Raw genomic sequence first — 16,438 nt, 5'->3', positions numbered from 1 at the left:
GCAAAGATCCCACGTTCATATTTTTACATACTGTGATGCGACAATGTGCATATGTTATGTGTTCGTAGGGAGAGGATGGCAGGTGAAGGAGCAGGTAGGATCATGAGTTCCTTTTACAAATAGAAGCTGTGTATCTTTTTAGGATAAGACGACAAAACTATATTGCGTACTTTCAAACTTCTTCCGTTGTTTAAAATTGTTCAATTGTTTGTTGACTAAAACCCCCAGTGGATGCACATACCCATTTCATTATGTGTCTAAAAATAAGCTTTCTAGTCTGTCTTAGATCTAAACATGTCGTTTCAGGCCAAACATGTTCTTTTCATCTTCACAATATGGATATGACTTCTGTGGGGCTCTATTTTAGAACTACCTAGAAAATGGATCCAATCTCCCACGTGATCTATGGAACACACCGTTCAAAGGCAATGAATACAAATTAATCTGTACCAATTATCCTGCTTGTTCAGGCACTGAGCACCCCTGAAACTCTCCCCTACCCAGGTGTTTTTCGGATTCCCCAGGGGTAGTAACATCTCATGTGTCCTCAGCATTAAGTGCTCTCCTGCTCCCCTGCTCCAGCATTGTACCGAGGTAACTGGTCCCTGACTGTAGGCAAGAGACCCCAAGAAGAGAAATACTGCTTCACCACACATCAGGTCTCCACTGATGGCTTCTCTAAACGCTAGGAGTACCAAAGCTGCACGATAATCTATGGCACTGTTTGGACCCTGAAACTCATAAATATTTCATGAACACGTGTCTTTTACTTTCCGGCTTTACCACCTGTGGTAGATGACAATACTGTTCAGGAAAAATTTACGCACTTCCCCCTCCCTCATGACAGGAGAATATGCCCCCTACCCGTTGATGTTCATCTCCGCCATGTGGCTTGCTTTGACCTCATGGTGGATGGAAGGTACGTCCCTACCTCTGGCTCTTGAGCTCAGTCATGTAACGTGTTTTTGTTAAAAGGATGTTAGTGTGTATGACACACACGGAAGCTTGAAATGTGAGTGGCATTTTACAGTGGCACGTATGCAGATCTTATGTGGCAATAGCCAGTTTATAACTTCTTCTGTGATCTGAAAGTTAGTCTCTCAGGGGTGCCAGGGGGGTGGGTAGACACTAATCTGTCCCTTCCAATGTTTTGGCACACGCTCTGTCCCCTTCAGACACTCCAGGACCAAAGTAATCAAAATGAAAGAAGGACCTAAGTCCAGTTTGGGACTCAAGTCAGGTATCTTGGTACATTTGATACTTAGCTGTCCTTGTTCTTTGTGAGTCAGCTTGTAGAATTTCTTTAAAATAACATTTGGATTTAAAACTTCAGAACAACTTTTCACTACCACCTTAAAAAAGCACCTTTCCTATAGAGAGAAGTTTACTAGAGTTTTCTCTGTTTAATTAGGCTCTCATGAATCATAGGATTTTCATATATGTGACCTCACCCTGCAGGGTTAGAGGTATCTTTGCTGGCAAATCTTTCACAAAGAAGGCATTTGTTTCAGAAACACACATTTAATTTAGATGAATTTTAACAGCCACAGTGCTTGATTCTGATGAAAATGTTTACAAGCAGCATCCTGCTTTGGAACCATTTGTTTCTATTATTTTGACAGAAACAAAATTTGGTTGGTTGTTGTCTGGGATGTGAAGTGGTTTTGTAAGCGTTTCAGCTTGATGCCCAGGCAGGCAGTCACAATAATTCTTCTCCAAATAAATGGGAACCTCTGTTTTTCTATTCATTCCTTCAAGAAGAAAAAGTGTAACCAGTGAAAGGATTTGCAAAACACGGCCTTACAAAAAAAACCCTAAAGTGAATCTCAACAAAAGTGAGCACATTGTAAATATTTTGCAAAGGACTGAGCAATCTTTTCCTTCAATAAATAGTTGTCTGCACAGTAAAGAAATGAAAAATCCACAGACGAAAGCGTGTCGTTTTTTTTACAGTGGGGAACAGCAAATATTATGGAATTCGGCAGGACTTCACAGTGCGCCTTATGAGTTATACGTAAGGTGGAAGGGGGGGTAAATTCCATGCCAACATATTAAGTGACATAGAAGTGACTTCTGTAATTAAATCATTTTTTTAATCATCAAAATTGAAAATAAGAGAAAACAACTTCTGAAGAAGTCCAGGGTCAATCAGCTAAATAAACTAAAGTCATTCAGTCAACTAGCATTGATTGGATTTTAGCAAGATGAAATTGACTTTGCTCCAACTCCACCCACTTCACGAACTAATTAAAAAAGCACATCAGCAACATCTTCAATCAGCTAGGCAAGATAAGTGGGCTTCAAAGCAATCAACTACAAAACTCTGTCAAGAATAGCAATAGATCCTCAAAGAACCTCCTAGAGCTTTCTGAAAGTTACTTGCGTCAATCGGAAGAACAAACTCTCCCAGACATGGGCTTGCGACTTGGGGGGACCCTTTTGGACAAGGTGGCTGGCAGATAAAAAAGAAAATCACACACCAGCAGGGCATATGTTAGCATCCAAGATCTCCGTCGACTTCGGCCCGCCGAAATTTCCATCGAGCACGAGTGATAACAGTGCTTGGATCAGAAGGTCTTGCAGGGTCATTGGACAAATCATTTAAAATGTCTAGAAAGGTACGAGCTCCTATAGGCCTTAAATGGAATAGAGGATTATTAGATTACCTTTTGCAAGGAGCACTGGCTGTGGATCAGTAAAATACCTTGCATTGTGAGTGTCCCACTCTCTCTCCCATCCAAAATACCACAGAATATTTTGTTCATTTTAGCATAGAGGAAAGAATAAAAGAAGCACTTTGAGTTCACTTAATGGCACAAGAAATGTTTTTCTTCTTTCCGTGTGTTTCCATTCTCAAAGTACTGGAAATCTAATTTCTTGATAAAAGATATCTAACTAGTCAAAGCTCTGTTCTATTGACAATCCTAGGTAACAGGTTCAGGAAAAATCTAAAAATAGAAATTTCTTCCCTTGAAGTCTCCGATGAAAAAAAAGAAGAAGAAGGAAAAAGGAAGGAGGGAGAAAAAAGAAAGAAAAGACACAGAATGACATAAGAGACCATCCACGACTAGTACGGCGTTAAGTTTTCCGGTCAAGCTTTGGGTTGGTTGGGTGGTGATCTTTCTTTCCTCTCTCTGTCTTGCTCTCTATCTTTCTATCATCAGTGATTTGTTTGTTTGTTTGTTTTGTTTTGTTTTTTATGGCCCAAGTCTCTATTCAGAATTTTTATTGCTTTATATGTGTGAAGATATTTTTAAACCTTTCAAAAAATAAATTTCTATGAAATACATGCATTCAGTGATTGCAGGGCTGCATGGGTGATAATTGGGACAGCTCAGGCAACAGGGACCAGTCAGGGTGTCTTAGAACACGAACCATGCACCAGATAACCTGAAAGTACTTAAATATCATAACAACTGCCACAACAGTACCAGGGAATCTGCTAAATATCAGTGCTGCCCTTCTTTTCTGTGACTGTATATAAACACTCTTGCCTTCAGAAACTCATATCTAGGAACCAAGACATTTAAAACATATACTGCCTTTTTGAGCTGGAAGATAGTAAAGATTGGGAAGTCCAAGTCCTGGTTTTAGAACAAAGAGTCAGGAGTGACATATTCCCACTTACATAGCTCTTTGTAGCAGAGTTCGGGCTAGATCTAGTATCTTCTAAACTGCACGGTATTATTTTCCAACAACATCAAGCAGAGAGTACCTATTACACTAAGTAGATTTCCTATCATGTTGGTGAATAGCTAGGGGAAAATCAATTTCAGGTCATCGATCAGAGAGTTAAAAGTCTTACTTAAGGTGTGAAATGTTACTGGTTCTCATGAAAATACAAATTTCCCTTACGTCCCACTCCTCCATCAAGGCGGTTGGACAGATAACAATAACGATGGGCATCTTATACCAAAAGAGCTCGGAAACGAAGAAAAGGCAATGTTTTCACAGGTCTGCTTTGTGGACATGCTGTAGGAAGTCAACCAGTGAACCGCATCCCTCTCCAGCTCTGTTCTTCAAGAAGCACGATAGTATTTTAGGAAGAGCATCATCTTTGGAGGCAGGTGGATCTCATCTCTTCCCAGCCGACTCCTGGTTAATAGCCTTCTCGAAGTTTTCTAAGTGTTTCCCAGCATCCTGTCTCCCGTGTCATCCAGAACAAATCTTCCAGGTTCCTTTTGGTTTTCCTGTGCTGCTGAAATACTCATGATAGCACACCTCTTCTGGGCAGGTACTTTTCACAACAAACCCTACTGCCTCCTCCCTGGTCTAACAGTGAACTTACGGCTCACCCAATTCCCCATATCACAGTTGGAAAAGGATTAGGGAAGATGTGGTTTACCCCAAATGAATTGAAGTTTAGGGTGACAGGGAATAACTCCCAACCGCAACCATCCCCGTTCCCAGATTTCTCATTAGATCTCCTTAATTTGGTCAACACTCTGCCTGTCTCCAGCTTGTTTCTTTGTGCAGCGACCCAATCCTTCTCACCACTCAAATACTCTAAACACTCCCATGGCTCAACTTTATTTCACCACTTAAGGCCTTAAGGAAGAAAATGTCCTCTCTGCTAGTCCCAGGGGGAGCTTCTGTCCAGCCCTGGAACTTCCTCCTTTCAGGAGGACTGACAGTGATCAACCTTCCATCCAGGGCAAAGTTGCCACCCGATGCATGTGACCTGGTGTCATAGTTCAGACGTGGCATTCACGAGAGTCCAAAGGATATTTCCCAAAGTCTGGCATATTCAATTTCAACACCACATGTAGGACAAGAGTCACTCACTCCCAGTTGCTAAGACTAGCCCAGTTTTTTTTTTCCTTCCCCAAAGTATGTCTTCCAAATTAAAACACGAAAATATGGCAATTTGTATATCATTTCTGTCATGGTCTGGCCTCACGTTCTGATTTCCTGTGAGCAAGTTTCGGTGCTCTGTGTGTGTGTGTGCGGGTGGGTGTGCATGGATCTAATAAAAAGGGAAACAGATTGAAGGGATCCAAAGACAAATCATAGCCTGACCCTGAAAATAAGAAACTTCTTAGAAACCTGTAAGTGATAGGGTTTCAGCTTGAAAAAACTGTTTTTGCCTCCAGTCCTCATGGGGGTATAGAGCAGTGTTTGTGGCTATTGTTAATCACAGTTGGATTAGTAGGATGAAACGCTAGTTTGAAACATCCAAACGAAGTAAACGGACATCAGATACTAAATCTCAAGTGATAGTTCTTAGGAAAAAAATAAAGCAAAATATGGCTAAGCTTGTACGACATGAAAGTAAAGAGCTACCATTTCTTAAGTGCCTATTACCATGCACCTGGCCATGTACCAATGATTTACGTCCACGTGGCGACCTTAAATGTTAGACCATTCCTATTTTACATATGAGGAAAGCATGTAATTTGCTTAAGACTTAGGCAGTAGAGAGCGGAACTGGAATTCGTATCCTGTCTATTTGATACAAAACCCAATCATCTTTCTAACAGCCCTCAACACGCTCTTCCATTTGCCCGACACCCGGGCAGACGATTCATGGTGATAAAGGTGACGATACTCAAGATGAGAAAAAATGAAGAAAACCAAGAGGTCAAGGAGTTTTAATAGCTTTTGGATGATTCACATATTTAGCGTGAGGATATGTACTAAGGGTAATGACAGAGTATTTCTTCTTTCCTTGAATTTCAATGTAGTAAAAACAAATCATGAGGCTTTGTTAATTCATCCATGCAAGTAACCCGGCCAGCAGTGATTGAGAACCTATAATGTGGCAGGCATGCCTAATGCATGAAGATATAGACAAGAAAATTAAAGATTTTTTTCTATTATTTCCAAGATTCTGTGGATCGTATAGACTAGTAGGGGAACCGACAAGAAAATCAATAAGCACTCTGCATTGCTAAAAGCACTCTAGACAAGGTAGGCAAGGGGTGATAGGAGAAGTGACTTAGTGACTCAGACTCATAGGATAAAGAAGTACTCCATTAGGCGCTGACTCAGGATCCTGAAAAACGAGTAGGCATTAACTAGGTCGACAAGGTATATAAAGAGAGGAAACAGCATAGGTAAGGCACTGAAGTGTGGCAAGCCTTGGTGTATCTGGAAAATTGTAAATAGGTCTCTTTGAAACTTGGATAAGTGACACTTGTACTCCAAGGTTTAGTCTCTTCACGGGTGTGTTAGAAACCATCAAGGCATCTTCTCTGTGCAAGCGGATGGTTTGTTTGAGCGAAGCAGATTCACACTTAGCAGAGTTCTTGGTCCTTGGCAAAGTCTTCATTAAGACTTTTGTTACGGAGAAGGTTGCAGACAATGGTGGGTTATGGTTTGGGTTAACAGTCACAAAAATCCTCTGGGTCAAACTGACGTAAACAATGGAGGAGATTTCTGGGCTTCCGATAGGAAAAGCGCAGAAGCAGGCCAAGCCTCAGGCACGGTTCAGTCAGAGGCACAGCTAGTGGAAAGCTGGGAAATGTTTGACAACCAGCTCTTGGGGGGAGAAAGGAAGGAGGAGGAGGAGGAAGAAAAAGGAGGAAAGAGAGAAGGAGAAAAAGAAACAGCAGCCCTCACTTTCAGTGTTTGCCCATGATTATGGTGTAAACACTACCACAGTGGCCAGGTGCAAGCTCTATGCCCAACGGGAGGCTTGAGCTCACATGCTCTACTGACTGAGCCGGCCAGGCGCCTCACACGCATCCTACAACTTTAACAATCAGCTCTCGGGAGCTGGTGGGTACAAACCGGCTCCAGTACACCCTTGGATACGGCTCTGTTTCTTTGAGATTCTCTTCATCTATGTGTCTTCATTAGTTGGAGATCTCATGATTCCAAAATGGCTGCCAGAGCAAAAGTTGCCCTTTTTTGTTCATGTGTGTGTGTGGGGGGGGGGGGGCAGTTCAAAAAGGATTGCTTCCCATACTATGGGTAAGAAGTCTCAAGTTTCACCCTGAATGGACCTCTCTGGAGCAGCCATTGGTTCAGAGGTTTACTCTGGTTCAGACCCACGAGTATAATGTAGCTAGGGATGGGTCAGTCCCACCCTAATGACACCAAGAGAAAACCTGGATCCTCAACAGATATCTGTTAGGTGCTATCAGGAGGAGACCCCAGGGGGAGTGAATGCCATGCGAACTACCGGAGTTTATACCTGGGGAGTTTATACCTCATTATGAGGAAGTTGCCCCCGGGGAGGCAAATCATTAAAAAATGAGTCTTTTAACATCAGATGCCTATCCTTATTTAACAAGCTAGCTCTGCTTTTACTATCGCGGCAGATGACATCAGGGAAAATTGTGTAGTACGTTAGCCTAAGTTTTAACTTCATATATTTTATAAACAGTCGGGACCTAACTTATAAAGAGGCAATTTACAAGGATCTTCTCATTTTGCAAATGAAAATTTGTTTTGATTCTCTAAGTTCCTGGCCATTTTGAGGAGGGGAAAAACAAAATGAACTCAATTAAACCTTGACTGAATGGTAAATGAGGTGGTGATTCTGTCATCCACAAGATAATGCATAAGCAAGAGCGACCTCCAGGGCAATTAGCCCCCTGAGAGATTCTAGTATTTCCATAAGTCACAGAAATAAATTCTGAGCAATTGAAAGAATAAGAGGTCTATTCATTGTAATGTTCTTTTGCCCAAATTTAAAAAAAAAAAAAAAATTGTTGTGCATGTGTGTCTTTTTGCCTTTTTCCTTTCAAGTATTTCTTGAACTTCTTCGCAACTTTTCAGCCCGGCACATTTTGCCTCGGGCTGATTTTAAATTATGCTAATTGGAAGAGGGAAAAATGCTGGTAATGGAATAAAACGGAACGCTATTTCTTATAGCATCTGGTGCAATCTGAGCCATTTAAAAGTGCATCTTACGGAATAGAGCTCTGAATAAGCAATGCCAGTCTGATTACAAACAACATGGGTCTCATTAGAATCCGTCAATCTGATTGCTAGGTAGTGACATACTGCAGATTACTAGGCCATAATTGCCTCTTACATATTATGTGTATAATATATAGTTTCTCTGGTGTATGTTTAAGCCACTTTCTCTCATGGCTATCTTTTCCAGCTCTACACAAAGCAATGACTATGTTCTACTAAGTTGATTTTAACTGGGTCCTTAGGTCCTAATTCTATTTTCTCCTAAGTATTCATCAAGTTTTCTACAACAGCACTGTAAACAAAGAATTATGTTCAGGGCGATCGCCAGAAACAAGATATGTCAGGGGTCTATTACCCATTCAACGGGGAGCCGTCCATGGCTGAAGGCACTTCCTCCAAAGGGAAGGGTGAACTAACTGAGGCCAGAGCCCACAGTGTAGCTACACGTCTTAGGTTGGTGACTGAAGCGTGTTGTGCATTTTTGCTTTGCCAAAAGCTCTTTGGTTCTTTACTAGGACTAGAAGAAGTCAGCCCTGGTCATGAGTCCGGTGCAAGCACGTACTTGGAGTGTGCCTTGGGTGGTGAAGGTAGAATGCGTGGTGGGTTGGGGATCAGGAAACTTGAGCTAAAATCTGTACTTCAGGGGGTGCATCCCTTTGCTTTTCTCTCCTTTAGTCCTCATCTGAAATCCCAAAGGATAGACAGAGGACTTCGTTCCAACAAGACATGAAGAGGGGTTTTGTTTTCAAATGTGTTTGGAAAATGCTACGTTAAATTGGCAAAACCAGTTTCTCCACAGCAGGACTTCTCAAAGCCCTCAATGTGCCAATGTGCTTTATGAATCTCCAAAAGAGGGTGATGGGATGCATCACGGTTTCCCCATCTTAATTGGCTGTAGAACCCTTCTTGCCCCAACCTGTACCATCCACTGAATAATATTCGTGAACGTCTTACCCGTCTAATGTTTTATCAAAATATGCGTTTTTTTCTCAGGGCACCTGGGTGGCTCAGTGGGTAAAGCGTCCCATTTTGGCTCAGGTCACGATCTCACGGTTCGTGAGTTCGAGCCCCGCGTTGGGCTCTGTGCTGACCATTCGGAGGCTGGAGCCTGCTTTGCATTCTGTGTCTCCCTCTCTCTCTGCCCCTCCCCGGCTCGTGCTCTGGCTCTCTTTCTTGCTCAAAAATAAACAAACATTAAAAAATTAAAAAAAAACAAAAAAAAACCATATACTCTCGTGGTACATTTGGACTGCACCGACATTCGCGTGACCTAACTGGCTTGCGTAGACACCCATGTTTGCAGCTCCTGCTTCTTACAGAATTGATGACACTGAATTCTTGCAAGACCCTGACCAAGTAGAGAATTCTTCCTCTCGTTTCAAAGGTGAGTAAACTCAGTTTCGGGGAGATGAAGTGATTTGCTCAAGGTCGCCAGAGGGAGTGGGCAGCCAAGGTGGAGTTCATGTTAAATCTGCGTACTTTGTGATTACGTGCTGCTCAGGCTCCACTTTCGTTCATTTTTCTCTTGTGCGTGGGGCCGTCTTTTGTTTCTATTTGGTTAATGGTCAGCCTCTCTGTCACACACTGTCATCAAAGTGAAGAATGGCTCTTGAGAAGTGCCACCGTCCATGATTTTTATGCCTGGAACACAAACGTGATGATTACAGAAAATCACTACCTCCTCCCCCACTCCGTTTCAGCTAGTCGTATTTTAGTGATAATAGACGACACTCTGCTTTTAAGTGAACAGTAGACTTTGGAGATCAATTCTTACAAAACACAGTGCGTAAGGTGAACACTGTATTTCAGTTACAGTTTCTTTCAACTAGAGCTTACCAAAAGAAAAAAAAAAAATCAACATGACAAACCGATCAAAAATAAGTCACCTGGCAACAGAAGGGGAAAACAGTGCTTACGAAAGAATGTACTGGCACCAAGGGGGGGCGCCTGAGTGGCTCAGTCGGTTAAGCACCGGACGCTTGGTTTCAGCTCAGGTCATGATTTCATGGTCTGTGAGTTCGAGCTCTGGGTCAGGCTCTGTGCTAACAGCGTGAAGCCTGCTCAGGATTGTCTTCCCCCCTCTCTCTGCCCCTCTTCTACTTGCATTATCTCTCTCTCTCTCTCTCTCTCACTCTCTCTCCCTCTCTCAAAATAAATAAATATTTTAAAAGAAGAAGGCACGCTTACCTGCTAACAATGGCTTGTGGCATCAATATCAAGCTGGAACATACCCGCCTGGAAAGCTGCTCAATCGGATTGAGTTTATCATACCTGGGTCAGGGTGATGTAGAAGTTACAAGCAAATTGCTGGAGTCCAACTACTTGTGTTTAAATCCCAAATTCCAGCCCTATCAGCAAGGTGGCCTTGAACTAATTGTCTGACCGATCTGGACGTTAGTATTTTTCAACCATGAAATGAACGCATGAAGCCCTACATCTCAGACACAGGCAGTTGCATTGAAACAGAGCATAATCCATGTCTGGCATGTAGGTAAGTGTTCAAAAATACTAAAGGGGATGGAACCCTGTAAGCCTGAGCTTTAGCTCCAGTTCTTAGGATGCTTCAGGAAGGACTTTAATTAAGGTCTTGCCCATCCGATCAATGTCCAGGGGTTCAGGTGTTATGGTTTTGCACATTCTAGTTGTATCTAGTTGTATCGTTATTCAGAGGAAAAATAATGCTGCAAATCGCTTGCCCAGGATTAGGGGTTTTTCTATGTTCCCCACCCCCTTGCCTCATCCTAGGAGCACTGAGTGGCTAAGGCAATTAAAAACCTGAAAAGGCAGAAACTTTTGTATATAAACAGAAGGCTGTGACTGGAGAAAGCATAGCGATCTGTGTTATAGAAAGAAAAATGTTATCGCTGAAGTATCTGGGTAGACGAGGACAAGAAGGCAAATGTGATGGCAAGTCTGAACATTGCTCACGCTTCTCTGCATTTCTGGGGAAATGAGCATTAGACACATTTATGGGAGAAAATCAAACAACGCTTATAGGTGCACTTGACTTCCCCAGGAAGCCTTCCCTGACCTCCCGTTGGTGCACGGTGCTCCTTTGTACTTGTGGTAGAGACTGGCTAGCTGCTCAGCTGATTTAATTCCTCTTCCTGTGCACACAAGATTCTTATTTCTGGCCTCCAAACAGTAGCTTAGGCCCATGTGATGTTTTGGCCAATAAGATAAGAGAAGTAGAAATACAAGCCCTTTCCAAGCCTGGCCATACAACAATCATCTACATTCTCTTAGGTGGTGTCCTTAGATGCCACAGATTGAAATGGCAGCCTCATAGCAGGAAAGGAGCTTGGATCCACGTCACTGTTTGCAAAGTTGCCAGAAAGATCCTCTGGATCCTCATCAGGCTATGATGATGTTTGCTAGAAACAACACTGGAGTGTGTTAAGCCCTGAAAATCTGGGGCCATTTATTACAGAAGCTAGCCTTCATGACGCTAAATAATACAAACGTCTCATATGACACGACACTGAAATCAATCTCAAAATTATTTTTCAGGTGACATGTGGCAATTTTGATACCATTCTGCCAGCTCATTCTAGAAAACCTAGGGGAGAATATGGGTCACTGAGATGGCTAATTACGTGTCCACCTGACTGGTCATGGGGGGGGTGGGGGGGTCCAAATTAAACATTATTTCTGGATGTGTCTGTGAGGGTGTTTCTGGTTGAGAATAGAACTTAAATTGGCAGATTCAATAGAATGCCCTGTCCGGTGTGGGTGGGCATCATCCAATATGTTGAGGGCCTGGATAGAATGATAGGCAGAGAAAGGCAGCATTCCCCTCTTGTTTTCTGCCTTAACTCTCTGAGATAGAACATCTCATCTTTTCCTGCCCACAGATTGGGATTTACGCCTTTGGTGTGGCTGGTGCTTAGGCTGTTGGAGTTGAACGGAGCTACCCTACTGAATTCCCTGGGTCTCCAGTTTGCAGATCATGGAACTTCTCAGCTTTTCATAAATCCATGAGCCGAGTCCCCGTAAAACGTCTCTCTCCATATATTTATAGATATAGATATATTTCCAATACAGTTGACTTTCTGTCTTGTTAAACAAGTGGGACAGAAAATACCAAGCCCAGTCAGTCTCACAAATATCTTATTGACTACATGTTAATACAGCTGAATCTCGAGAGATACTTAACTAAGAAAGAAACACAAAATAACCTGTTTTACATACCCCAGATTCTTTTTATTTCAAGATCTGTTTTAAAATGTCTCTGATAACACTAAACAGCATGCTCTCGTTCTCTGAAGCCAGCTGCTCTTAAGGGCTTTCATTAATACATTGTAATAAGTCTTGGGACTGATTTTCAATTAACAGGGGCTCAGCCAATTGATAGTTTGTTTAATGAAATGGTGTAATGAGGAGAGCATTCACCCTTAAAACCATGGCCCTTATTATTTTTGTATGCCACATTCATGTAGAAGTTGATGAAATTGATGGGCTTTCTCCCCATGAAAACACACATAGACATGTCACTATTAACATTGGGACCATCTTTTAGGGATACTCTTGGACCCCAATGCACTCTCAAGGATCCAGGAATAAAAGCTTGTGGTAAGGATGGGTAGCTGGTCACTTGGATCAGTAGCAAAGACGTTAGAGAGGGTATAGAACTGAGGATGTTACAGAAGACAGGTTATATCACTAAAAATGCTCTTGAGACTACTGTAGTCCCCTCTTATCCATGGGAGATACATTCTGAGAACCCCCAGTGGACATCTGAAACCATAGATAACATCAAACTCCATATCTATGATGTTTTTCTTTCTGATGCATACAGGCCTATGAGAAAGTTTTTTAAATGTTTATTTATTTATTTTGAGAGAGAGGGAACACGAACAAACGGGGGAGAGACAGAGGGAGGGGGAGGGAGAGAGGGAGAGAGAGAGCGAGAGAATCCCTAGCAGGCTTCATGCTGTCAGCGCAGAGCCTAACAAGAGGCTCAGTCTCACCAACCGTGAGATCATGACCACAGCTGACATCAAAAGTTGGACGCTCAACTGACTGAGCCACCCAGGTCCCTAAAAGTTTAATTTATAAATAAGGCACAGTAAGATATTAACAATAACTAATACTAAAATAGAATGACATTATATATACAGTAACAAGAGTTATATGGATATGGTCTCTCATTCTCTCAAAATATCTTGTTTTCTAATAAATTTTTTTCTTTTAGTGTTTATTTATTTTGGGGAGAGAGAGAGACAGAACATGAGCGGGGGAGGGCCAGAGAGAGAGAGGGAGACACAGAATCCGAAGCAGGCTCCAGGCTCCGAGCCGTCAGCACAGAGCCCGACGCGGGGCTCGAACCCACGAACTGTGAGATCGTGACCTGAGCCGAAGTCGGCCGCTCAATCGGCTGAGCCACCCAGGCGCCCTCTCTCGAAGTATCTTACTGTAGTATACTCACCCTTCTTCTTGTGATGATGTTGAGATTATAAAATACCTAGGTGACGAAGTGAGCTGAATGACACAGGCACTGACATAATATTAAGTTACCATTGACCTCCTGATGCTACACCAGAAGTTGGGTCATCTGTGCCCAGGCCATGGTGGACCGTTGGTCACTGAGACCACAGATGAAAGGAGGACTACTGTAATTACCATTTGCTGAGCTCTGGCTAGATCATCTGGTTAGACACTGTGCTAACGTTCTAATATATTTAGTCTTTATAAAAGTTTGTGATATTATAACTGCCACTCTACAAACAAGAAAATGGGCCCAGGAAGTTAAGAAATTCACCCTAGATTGCACGGTAGGAGGGGACACTAAATTCCAACCAAACTTCATTGTCTTAACTACATTGGGATAGGTGCAAAACTCATAGAACCTAAGTCCGATTTGCTAATGTGTGGTTCTCAAGGGCCAGGGCCATGTGGAAGTCAACGTTTTTTATCCTCTAAGCACACTCAACTGGAACTTAAGATCTTGTGGGCTAACCAAAGGACAACCAAGAATTCATGGATTTAGAAACAGCATGCATGTTGGCAAATTATTGAAAAGAGACAACTAGATTCCAGGTCTGTATACGGCAACTACTTTATTATTTTCAAATGCAAACTCTTTGCATTTAGTTTGCTATTTTACAATTTTACAAACTAGGTATAAAAGACCATAAATAAATGACATAAGTTATGTGTACCTAAAGTTCATGAAGGGAAGAAAAATACCTTGACAAAATAAAACAAAATAGAAAAATCTATGTCTAACTCAAGAGAGCGCTCAAATTTTGGAACATGTATGAACCAAGCAATGTTCTGTTAATTTCCTTTATGGTATGAACTAAATTATAATAGGCCTTATACATTCTAATTTTAACCACAGTCCTTGCATATTCCAACATACTTGGAGTGATACAAAAAATAAATGCACTCTTCAGTGTGTATCAACGCTTGATGTTTGGAGAATGTTAAGTGAAAATATTGCTTCTAGAACTTTCCTTGACTGGTCAGAATTTGCGTGTCTTCGGACCAACATTGAGGCTATAAGCGTGTATGGATTAATACACATATCCTTCACAGATCGAATACGAGAGTTCTCAAAACATACACACCAGTAGTGTCGTGAACACAACCTGTCTCCAAAATAACTCTTTGAACACACCAGAACGTTTCATCCATGACTGTTAAAAATAATTTGGGGCCGGCAGACACATGGTGAAGCTACTCGATTTGGTGCAGGGGAACAGCTTAATGCTGCCCTAATGGAAGATCTGAGCAAGATTCAGCATCTGAACTCACTAGGCCAGCACTCACTTATGGGGCTAATCCAGTCCCTGAAGTTGGCCTCCTGCCCTGACCTCTGGGGAAAGATGACCAGCTCAGAGATTCAACCTCATTTCTTTATACATATTTTTCAGGCATCAATGCATAGGCACATCCCTTTAAAAATATAGTAAAGTCCCCGAAAAGGGGTGAATTCACTTTGTCACTCTGGCATAGCTATGCGAATACAATGCCACACACCCTGTCAGAATGTAATAAATATTTATTGATGATTTTCTCTACTTCTTCAATAGCATAGGGTTCGGAATCTTTTTTTTTTTTTCCCATTTTTCCCTGATTTGATGTTATAGCTTATGTAAATGGCCACAGTTTCTGCAACCGTAGCTGAGAATACGCAAGGCAGCCACTCAGATTATGAAAAAATGGCAGTATGTTGGCTGGAGTTTGGTACACGTGTCCTATCAGAACTGAATCTTCACACACTGGACCTCAGATTCCAGAAGGCTAAGGGCCATAGGAGTTAGCTGCATATGAATTAATTGTAGAACTCATCCTCTAAACTGGGAACCCGAAATCACTTGAGGACATTTAATCCCAACTATGCCAACCTCAAGAGTCACTGGCATGTATTTTTCTGTGACATTGAGAGACAAAGTATTAATCCGGGACACATCATCTCAAAGCTGACACACGCGTCTACGTTCATCTCCGAAAGCGCATGGGTTGCATATATTTGTTCGCATTCAACGAGTCCATTTATGCAGGAAAACAAAGGCTACTTCTATTCCACTTGAGGTCACCAGACAAATTCCATCCCCTTCTCTCTCTCTCCATCAAGAAATTGGTGATTCAGATGGGAAGTTCAGTCCACATTAATGATCTCGACGATGGGTCGTCACCCGCATGGATTTATATTCTAAAATTACCCCCCTGCTAAGGTGAAAATGCCTCCATCCAAAGCTGTCGAATTACTTATTAAGGTTAGTGTGGCAGTTACGAAACACACTTCTAGATACAGGGCATTGAACACTTCCGGGCTGTCTTTCTAAGGGGACGGGTGCGGTCTCCAGGCCCACTGTCGCACGTGGCTCGTAATCTCAGGACTGGTGGAAAAGCCAGCCCTCTCCGGGTGTAGCATTCCACAACATTCGCAGGCAGGTCTAAGCATGAGGTTAGACGCTCACGCGTGCACACACACCCGCGCACACGCACACTCACACCTATGTACACACATCAAAAGAGATAGTCAGCTCATATTTAGTCTAGGAAAAAAATATATTTATATCACTGCAATGGCACACCCTGGGTAAAATGTGACTTCAGCAATGCATATCATAGGCAGCTCATGGGAACTGGCTTTGTTTTGCGTAGTGGCACCCAACCTGGTGTCCGTCGTAAGACCTGTAGCCTTGGGTCACTTGCTGCCGCACCAATGCAGCAGTGACGCACAGGAATGAGATACGGAAATACATATAAATAAAACCACAAGGAGTTTAGGAACAAGGGCTCTGCGGAGTTGGTGCTGCGAGGCAGTCCGTTCCTCAGTGCAACGGGAGAACAGGTGCTGAGCCTCGCACATTTGCTGTTTCTTTCACTGGGAAAGGAGATCGGAACGTCAGCCATTTGTTCTTTTCAGGTACGGGTGTTGTTTCATCAGGGTCTTTGCTCCAGAACTGGCAGAGGGGAAGCAGAAGAAACACATCTCGAAGGGACTGAGGAGGGCGTGTTCTGTTTTCTTCTGTGGGCTTTGTGATAGACAGGAAGGGCTGTGAGGCCAAGATAGCAGAATCTACTCCCTGTAGAGAAAGGAGCAAGATTTTAGACA

The 16,438-nt window shown here is 42.5% G+C and overlaps 1 protein-coding gene across 5 annotated transcripts in view; it reads right to left on the bottom strand.

The window, feature by feature from the left end:
* Positions 1–13,902: 13,902 nt before the first annotated feature.
* Positions 13,903–16,438, bottom strand: part of EPHA4 (EPH receptor A4) — a 153,707-nt gene continuing 151,171 nt past the window's right edge. For all 5 annotated transcript variants that reach the window (XR_009254916.1, XR_009254924.1, XR_009254917.1 and 2 more), the window contains one exon: positions 13,903–16,409. Coding sequence is in view for 2 of the 5 variants with exons in the window: in XM_058703569.1 (XP_058559552.1) it covers positions 16,403–16,409 (7 nt within the window). In the remaining 3 variants the exon portion in view is untranslated. The remainder of the gene's footprint in view (positions 16,410–16,438) is intronic.

Source organism: Neofelis nebulosa, chromosome 2, assembly GCF_028018385.1.
Source record: "Neofelis nebulosa isolate mNeoNeb1 chromosome 2, mNeoNeb1.pri, whole genome shotgun sequence".
Classification (NCBI taxonomy): Eukaryota; Metazoa; Chordata; class Mammalia; order Carnivora; family Felidae; genus Neofelis; species Neofelis nebulosa.
The sequence above is the reverse complement of the archived record's forward strand: the minus strand, read 5'-3'. Positions and strand labels throughout refer to the sequence as shown.